This window comes from Carassius auratus, chromosome 8 (assembly GCF_003368295.1).
Source record: "Carassius auratus strain Wakin chromosome 8, ASM336829v1, whole genome shotgun sequence".
NCBI lineage: Eukaryota > Metazoa > Chordata > Actinopteri > Cypriniformes > Cyprinidae > Carassius > Carassius auratus.
The window spans coordinates 22,377,347-22,387,019 of NC_039250.1; the positions used below are offsets into that span (position 1 = coordinate 22,377,347).

Here is a 9,673-nt window from a genome sequence, read left to right on the forward strand (position 1 = left end):
CTATAGCAGTTCATCTATCTCTTAAAGAATAAGCATATATATTTTTATATGTACATCTGAAAATATACCTCAATATCGCAGGCTTAAATCCTGTGATACTGCATATGCTTTTGAGAGAGGGAAACAAGAAAATATTGATGAAATTGAAACTGGCACGTATATCTACATAACTGATATCTCAACACACAGGATTAATTCTCTCTATTCGGCGGTTCTTACACAACACAAACAAAACCCCAGTCTATATATATATATATATATATATATATATATATATATATATATATATATATATATATATATATATATATATATATAGATCTATTTTTAGCATCCTCTAACTTAAATGGCACTACATCAACACAGCACTCAGATGCATTGTGTCATGAAAAACGACGCTAATTCTGTACTGTGAATGCATGTGCTTTTCATAAGACAAATATTTGAAAAAGAGAGTACTAAACAGAGTCAACATTTTCAGTCAGGAAATGAGAAATGCTTTAATATACCCTTGACCGTTTTTTCTTGCTGGTTGAAATAATGTGGTCCCTCCATGAGTTTAGGAATGATTCTGCCCACGGTAGCCCTGGACGCTCCCCACCGCCTCAGTCTCAGTCACATCAGTGCTCCATCCCACCCATGAAGAAATGAAAACCAACAAAATACCGAAACAAAAGAGGTCAACATAGAAATGGAACAAATTGTACCGAAGCACGACCCACCAGAGGTAAACATTTTCAAGGAACAAATTCTGTGGGGCTTTGTGAATTTTTTTCACATAATTATTATTAGATTTATTTAGGGTCTCTAAATTGAACTAGACTACAGTTAAATAATAAATAATCCCATACACATCTTAAGTAAATATTTATATTTATATATTTGTTTATAATGATATCTATACAGCACAGACAAATACATTCTCTCAAGTTTAGCATTACTATTGTCAACATCATCAATTCAAAATTCATATAGGGTTCATATACTTTTTCATATATTTTGGTACAGTATTCAAGTGTTATGAAATTTGATCAAACTTTTTTAGTTGTATACATCACAATAATAAACAGCACATTAAAATTTCCTCCGCTCTATCCCCCTCCCATCTATATGTGATTTTGGAATAGACCCCTTCCCTTCCCTCCCTCCCTCCCGCCCCTCTTATCTTTCACAGACGTAAGCACAGATGCACAAACAGGGAGAAGTGTGGGGTTGTGGGTAGGGTTCAGGCACCACACTGCTAGAGTCACACGATCAACGTCTTTCTGTGGAGAGACGGTGAGACACACTATTTGAGATTATGCAGCCGTTCAAATTCTGGTCAATAACTGATCGATTCCATTCTATTTTTTCAAAATAAACATGAATTGAAGTCATAAGGATTTAAGTTGTAAAGATTCACTTTAAGTGACAAGGTTTAAAGATGAACTTTAAGTGAGCTAAAAGGGATGCCAAAAACAATTTAAAAGCAAAAAAAGCCAGTCGGGCATGATTGATTACATGTCAGCCAATAATAAACCTTCAATATCAAAGCATCACATCAGCACTCACCAGCCATCTCCTGCTTCCTCAGATACTTCTTCGCTCACATCTGGTTGGAAAAGGAGGTGGGTGCCCCCTGCTGTTCATATCCACCCTGACCGTAGTCTCCACCTTGATTGTAGCCTTGCTGGCTGTAATCGGGCTGGTAGCCTCCCTGGGAGCCGGCGTATGGGTCCTGCTGCCCATAACCTCCCTGCCCATAGGAATCAGGGGCAGGCTGCTTCTCCTGGGGGGGCTGTTGGCGCATAAATGGTGCGATGATCCCGGTCTCCTTGAATACAAACCACAGGTTACCCGTCCACAAGATCAGATTGAGGAAGCCAAAGACCTGGAGAGAAAAGTAAATAAAAACAAGGTTTATAATTCAGTTTCAAAGTTTGCTCTAATCACAAAAGAGACAGTGGAAGACCTGCATAAAAATGGATTTTTATCAGTAAGGGGATTTTCTGTATGGCCAAGCAGAAGTATTAAGACTCACCACAGAAGTATTAAGACCAGACATGACAGGGTCGTTAACTTCACGGCAGTGGTTGCCTTCCTGTTCACAAGCGGGGACCAGGTCTAGAACCTTCTCTGGGTCTGTAGCTGTCTTGACATCAGACAAGCCCTTGGCCCATGCTGCCGAGCTCACCAGCCACATGAAGGTGAATACACACGTCACACCAAAATCCTGCAATCAAATTATTCATATAGAATTATACGTGAATATACAGTCGGTAACACTTTAGAATACTGTTGCATCATTAATTAATAACTACACAAGAACACATGAGTAACCAATATAAGCACTCTAGTAGCTACAAGTATCTAACAAGAAACTCTGATTAATGAAGTAGTGAGTAATAGTGCTTAGTCGAATGTGGTCGTTCATTATTAGCTAATCAGTTATTTTTTTACTAATTTAGTAGTTGTCATGCTTTTCACTTTAGAATACTGATGCAAAGTAATTAGTAGTTCCTTTAAAAGGATTTGGTCATCCTTGCGTCATTACTAGTGGGTTAGCATGATCTTTACTTTAGAATTAATCATACATTATGCATAATTCACATTAATTGTGAACCTGTACACAGTACTTCTTAGTAGTTCTCCAGGATATATGAAAAAATAGCAGCTATTGATTAGCTAATAGTGAACTACCAGTTTCAACTGAGCGCTATTATTTGCTAAATCATTAGTCAGAGCTTCTTGTTAGTTAATAGTAGTTACTAGAATGTTAATAGCGCATTAGACTTTGTTCTTGTGAAGTTATTCATTAAAGATGGAAAAGTATTCTAAAGTGTTGCCATATTGTCTAGTGTTGAATGAGACACTGAGCTGCTACATCAATAATTCACCCAGAATTCTACATTCTATCTTTGTTTACACACCCTCGTGTCATTACAAAGTCAATGCTAAAAAAAAAAAAAATTCATATCAAGGTCATCAACATTTCATGGAGATTTTTAGAATAGAATAGAATGTTGAAGAATTTGCTAGGTCTAATTCTAGTATAAAAGCAATCAGTTTGAACTATTCGCAAATATGCTGATTCTTATTTGTATGCCGAAAATGCTAAACATTCTTGTCTCATCACATTCGGTTAGGAATTACACAAATAATGTAAATGATACCATATTTCCAATTCAAAACAATTGTCAAATACTAAATGTTTCACTACTTCTATTTTACCTTGCTCTCTCTCGGTGTTATAACTGACGCTTGGTGCTGGAATTCACACTGTGCTACTATGACAATTTTGACACTGACACCTGCTGTCAGACCACTGAGACGGACCACACAAAAAAATATTTTTTAAACCTTTTCTGAAATACAAGAGCACTGCCTAATGGATTGCAGCACATCAGTACAAGAACAGAAAGTATTTGGGGGGACAATTTGGCCATTTCTAATTATACTTGTCCCCTTCAATGTCTCTGGTGGTGCAAGATGAGTAAATAAGAGCAGATTAAAATTTTTTGGGTAAACCAATGCTTTAGTGCTTATGTATTAAAGAAGAGAACTTACAATAAGTGGTCCTTTATTGTTCTCACGGTATTTCTCAAAGGCAAAGACATAGATGCTGAGAGCTGCCATTGAATACAGGAATGCAAAAACGCCTATGGTGACGAAGAACTCTGCTGAGGATGAGTAATCCCCAACCAGGAAGAAACGCTCCTTTTGGGAATTCTTGCAGACAGGGGCATCAAAATACACTTGATGGAGCCTGAAGGAGATACAGGGGAACCGGGTTACTGACAGAACCATAATACTTTCAAAGTTGGGCATCTCAGCACATTTACAATTTAGCCTAATTTAGAGTTACTACACCAAATCTCAATGGGCAGGAGAAACAGTTCACCTTGGATTATGAATCATGAAGAAAAGGATTTTTTTTTTTACATATTTAGTGTACTTAGGATTACAAACAACTCTACTTAAATGCTTAACAATATGTGCTCAGAAGCACCAGAATTTAATAAAAATTTCAAAATGGGGTTCAGAGAAAAATATTGTATATTAAAAAAGGATAGATAGACCATCTTAAACCAGCTCAAACCAGCTACCATGCTTCAAAACATACCTAACCAGTATATGCCTTTTTTTTTCAACAGGGAAATAACTAAACAATTAAATTTTACCAATTAGAATTTAATCAAGATCTTTTGTAACAGGAATAATATATAATATGATGCTATAAAACATTATATTTTAAATAAAAGTAATAAAAAACTTTACTAATTTTCCCACAAAGTATAAAAGGGTCTTATATACTGCATGTAGTTATATTTTAGGAAGTGGAACCCTCGTATCAGGGGATCTTGATCATTTGGATCAATTGATGCATAGTAAAACGCATCAAAAAAGGCAAAGAAGCAAATGATCAGGGGATCATCATTTGATAATTTGAAAGCCCTGCCAAATAAAACACCAGAGGGACTGACTTTGTACTGCATTAAAAGCTGTTCCTGAAAAATTGCATACTGATAAACAAGTAAAACGTTGATATGATCACACAGGTCTAAAAAGACAGAGGTACCTGAAGGGATACTCAAAATCCACAGTTATTTTCAGGTCACTGTCTGATCTGTTTCTGCACTCCACGCTCATCCTGAAGGAGCCGGAGTAACTCCCACAGGTGGAGAATGCAAAGATGGCAAACACCTGGAAAAGAGGTTTATATTTATGCATTTGGCAGATGGTTTTATTCAAATGCATTCAAGGTAATACATTTGATCATTTTATGCATTTATGAAACAAGCCCATGACCTTGCCATAGCTAGCACCTTCTCTTTGCTTAACAAGTGTTTCACATGTATCACGTTTAGTGACTAGAAGGTTGTTTGACTATGAAGGTCAAGGTTTGGGACTGAAAAAAAGAAACAGAATGTTCTCTTTACATTTTCATCTGAAGACTCACATTCACACATCAGGGAGGAAATTTGTGAAGACTGGTGCAAATGTGATAATGCCATATTTTACACATAAAAATGGTTTACTGTAGGAGGTGTGTATGAATGCAATTAAAATAGAGACTAAATAAACCAAATGAAAGCATCTTTCACCATGTGACAGCAGCATCCTGACATTATTTTTTATTTTTCCTTTCAGGATTTAGAGTCATAGAGATTACTTATGGACTTTGCCTGGTGGAGGGACTGAATGGAGAATGAAGCTATTAAATTTCACTGAGATACTCTGCCATCTGTCATATAGCTGAGCTGGGCACTGTTATGAGCCCAGGAATCATCACAGGAAACTAAAAAAATAGGCAAACATCAAGCCACAGTAGACCATGCTAAACAAAGGCAGACCAAACAAGTCAAATGAGGTCAAGAGACAAAGGCATCTAAACAAAGACTGATAACCAACTGAGTAACTTAACCATACATAACACATATGAATGCAATTATTGTACAAACAAAGCAAAAAGCCTTAACAACTCCTGATAGAAAAAACAAATCACATAGCCCAGTATACACCAGACCAGACAAGGTCCAAGAGAGACAATTAATTCATTAGTCAGGCAGGCTACACACTACACAAGACAGTCCAAACTAATCAAATCTGATCAAATCAAACAAAATCAGATCAGCTCACATTACCAAGGTCAGAAAAGAAAGCAACCCAATTGAATTAAACTGAGTTTCGTGGTTCAGTGAATCAATTAAACTGAGCAACTGTATCAACAGTAAGCTTATACACAAATGCTGATTTGGAGAATTGTAATACGTCCAAACAGTTCTGTATTACTTAAATAAAGAGATAAATGATCTTGAATTATTAGAATGATGGTTGTTCTAGTGCAAGAGAGAGTACAGGCAGGATATACAAATATAGTCTTGTTCAGCATTTTACTACAAAGTCTGTTATTTGGTGCCATTTTCACTTCGTACAAAGTAAAGAAGCACCGTGTGACCAATAGAGGGCACTTATACTCTGCAACTGTGCGTGTTCTCCCACGTGCGTGATCGATAACGGTGCGTGCGTTCACGGTGTGTTTACGGTGCGTTTACCCCGGTGCACATTTTTTACGTTTATTCATATTATACCAGATATCTCTGCTGTGGTCATTCATAAACAAAGCATCTTTCTAACTGTAATTTTGTATAGGCTATACGTTAATTATACTGGCCATGTACTTACCTTGCCTGAATGAACGCAGTAGCCTACACAACAGTTAGAAAATTATACTGCGCTTTTAAATAAACTGATATAATATAAAATGTTCAAATGTCAAATTACACAGAACAGGAACAGCATCGACGATTGTGGTAAAACCTCCTACATTTTTCTACTAGGTTCCTTCAGTACTGAAATGAAAACTTAGCAATTTAACACAAAATAATTCAATAAGATGTAATAAAATAAGTCATTCAGTGTTCTGTATTTGTATGATTAAAAATGAACTATTATGTAATGTTTTAGGCCCACAAATGTTATGTATTACTGCTGCCAGTTTATTTACAAGTAATTTCAAACACACACAAATCTGTTTTTATGTTACAGTTATATTAAACTGAATCTCCTCTGGTATGTGTACTGTATGTCTAAAGTTTTAAGCTGGTAAAATGGGAACCAGTTACAGCTTTTAAGAAGCCAACTCCAAATCCAAGCTAAAGTCCCGTTAAGGGTATTCTTCAATCTTTGGCCAGGCTGAGGAAATTACTGACTATATAGAAACCCAAAATGTTTGCAACAGACTGCGTACTGTGGAGCAAGTGTAAAGTCTACTGGTGTTGAATGCTTCCATATGTTTGATTTTCAAGTTTAAGGTTTACATAATGTCTTAGATATAATGAGGCATCTATTATATGAAAAGTGTGATTTCACCATGTTTGGATATAGCTTATGTCGCTTCTCAACTATAATACATGATTGACACATGTGCTTTGCAGTTCTTCAAGTAAATACATTTATGTCTGAAATTCATTTATGTACTAAAATTATTAACATACCATCTTATATAGCCTATACACACACACACACACACACACACACACACACACACACATATATATATATATATATATATATATATATATATATATATATATATATATATATATATATATATATACATTATAACTTACCCATTGTAAGACTTTGATAAAGCCCAGTGGGACTTTCAGCACCCGGAACTGTCCACCGGCAACCAACTGTCAAAAAAACAACATGTGAAAAACGTTAGACAAACAGACAGACAGACAGACGGACAGATAGATAGATGAAAGTGTTATGGATGATGTGTCTTCACCACGATGACTCATAGCACAAACAGGCCCCTTCGCTCATATAAAGAGCCAATTTATTTTGAAGCGATTGTGAAACCTACGCATAGCATCTGCTACTGTAAAGCCACTGTCGAAAAAACCCCCCCCACAAACCTATCAAAGCAGTAACAGGAGGAGACAAAAAACATAATTTATAGTCCAAACATTCTTAATATCTCTGACGCTGAAAGCAAAGGAAGTGAAGGTGAGTCTCGGGACCTTGAACCATGGCCAGACCGCCTGCGCGCGCGTCACCGCCATCTCCGAGCCCCCGAGCTTCCGAGCAGCAACCGACAGAGATTTCTGAAACCATTTTGCACGCCAATATCATAAAAAAAAACCTTCTCTCTAACAATCTGGAAAATGCAAGGCCCTTAATTGAGGACACATATCTTAAATGTGCCGCTTAAATGTGACAGTTTTTTCTCCTTCATGCATGACGGCATTATTGATATTTGGAAATATTTGCTAAATCAGCCCTTTGGTATGTGATACTGATTTTACTCGGACATAGTGACGTAGGAAGGTGCGGTTTTACACGACACCATTGTTTGCCCGTGAGGATGGTCCTCCTTGCTAATACATAAATAAATCAATCGATCAGTAGTACATCGATTTAGATCTCATCTTTACGCGATTTAATTATTCATTGCAATATATAAAATTGGGTTACACACGAATGAAGTTTGCAAAAATTTGCATCAGACAATGTTCTGTAATATAAGCAATCAATAAATAATATTATATGATTGTGTGTCATATTCAGTAGACACCGATTCCTCGATCACTGCCTATATTGCCTGATATTAATAAATAGCCTAAATAAAAACAATGAGACAGAAAGGCCTGGGCTTATAGCTGAAAGTCACACAGTCACAGACAGTATTGGGATGGAAGTCAGCTGCCATTTTAAAGCGTATCTACGACCGCATCTGTATGTGATAAAGGGCCTCATCCATTCGCTTTGGTTTGATGTTACGCTTATGAACTAAACGTAAATGTAATTTAAAATCATACCAATAAACGTGCATTTTATAAATGCATAATAAATGCATGTATTGCAGCCTTCTACAAATACTTCAATATGTCTAACAAATCGAGCGCTTCATCCGATTTGTGTAAAATAGGCTACTATACAGAAACCATAACGCCAAGCATGTGTTTAAAACGAAAATATAGGATGGCACGAAAGAAAGCTCCTTGAAATACTGTATCAGTGGACAGAAGGACTGCATCAGCAGGACGCCTCTGCTTATAAGAATTTTCCACCATCATTTCTAAGCGCTTTTTTTTAAATCGTATACAATGACTGTCCAACTGAAAGACAAACGAAAAAACATATATAATCACGTCAATAATATGCTAAAATCATTTCGAACCCAAATGCCCTACCTGATTTACAACATCCATGTTAGTCGCCTGCTCGTAGATAGGAGAAACAGCTATAATCGGGGGGAGGCGAGTGATGGAAGCGGAACAGCCCACGGAGGGGGAGGGAAAATGGACAGAACGGCTGCTTCAGTTGCGTCACTCACGCGCTTCGAGAACTAGAAGGCGTTTTTGGTGCGCAAAGAGCCGAGCGGGATGAACCGACCGACCCTGATCGCTGTAGAGCAATGAGATCATTAAACTGTTACAATTCACCTGCTTCTTCTAGCTGTATCTTCAGTGATTCTCTCAAATATGATATTTCCCCTTCTAATGAGTTGTTTCGATGGCAGGCTGCTCGCGCTGCAGATGCCGTAAATTATGAATGTGATTGACCACTGACCACCAGATCCGGCGGCCACTAACGTAAATGCGGAGATTGAATTAGATCGTTTCATTTTGCAGTGGTTCGGTGGAACGTCAAGATGCCATTTGGGAAATACCAACAATGCATGAGAGTCTTCAACAACAACATGAAAAACATCACAGTTATGAATAACTAGCTCTATATGAGAATGATGTAGGGGTGTGAGAATATTCTGGAGCTACAGTTGCTAACTCAGGATTTCACTGGGCTAAAGAAGATTGCATGCTGGAGGCCTGTATCGAACTTCATATTTTCATCTTAAATCTTGTTAAAATTTCGTAATGAACTCATACTATATTTATTAAGATCTTTCACAGACTATAAGGAAGGTGTGAATAGAATGTTCTCCTTGTGGGAAGTAACCATACAGAGTTGGACTGACGATGATGACTCACACACTATTTTTAGAGATGGAAAAAATAAAAACTCGTTTAATAAAGAAATGCTAAAACATGAAAATAGTTCTAAAAATCTCAGCTAAAAATTCTTGAAAGAAAAAAGAGCACTTGCAGTCTAGGCTTAATTATATCCATAATGTATTTTATATATTTAATTTGATATTTTAGCTATATTTAATACTCATATT

At 36.7% G+C, this 9,673-nt stretch overlaps 1 protein-coding gene across 2 annotated transcripts; it reads right to left on the reverse strand.

Moving 5' to 3' along the window:
- Positions 1-302: 302 nt before the first annotated feature.
- On the reverse strand, positions 303-8,791 carry sypa (synaptophysin a). Of its 2 annotated transcripts, none has more exons than XM_026270334.1 (7): positions 8,685-8,791; positions 7,113-7,178; positions 4,559-4,683; positions 3,547-3,745; positions 2,021-2,212; positions 1,552-1,870; positions 303-1,288 (listed from the first exon to the last, which is right to left on the reverse strand). In XM_026270334.1, the coding sequence occupies exons 1-6, from the start codon at positions 8,700-8,702 to the stop codon at positions 1,586-1,588; spliced, it is 885 nt and encodes a 294-aa protein (XP_026126119.1). In that variant the 5' UTR covers positions 8,703-8,791; the 3' UTR covers positions 303-1,288; positions 1,552-1,585. The 2 variants fall into 2 exon arrangements, with proteins under 2 accessions (XP_026126119.1, XP_026126118.1); XM_026270333.1 differs by having other exon boundaries at positions 304-1,265; positions 8,685-8,790.
- Positions 8,792-9,673: the final 882 nt, after the last annotated feature.

Bases quoted from the DNA above. Each gene is read 5' to 3' on its own strand.
- sypa (XM_026270334.1), bottom strand. The intron at 4,684-7,112 runs GTAAGTTATAAT...CCTCTTTTCCAG, and splicing joins TTATCAAAGTCTTACAATGG to GTGTTTGCCATCTTTGCATT. The intron at 2,213-3,546 runs GTAAGTTCTCTT...ATTTGATTGCAG, and splicing joins ACAATAAAGGACCACTTATT to GATTTTGGTGTGACGTGTGT.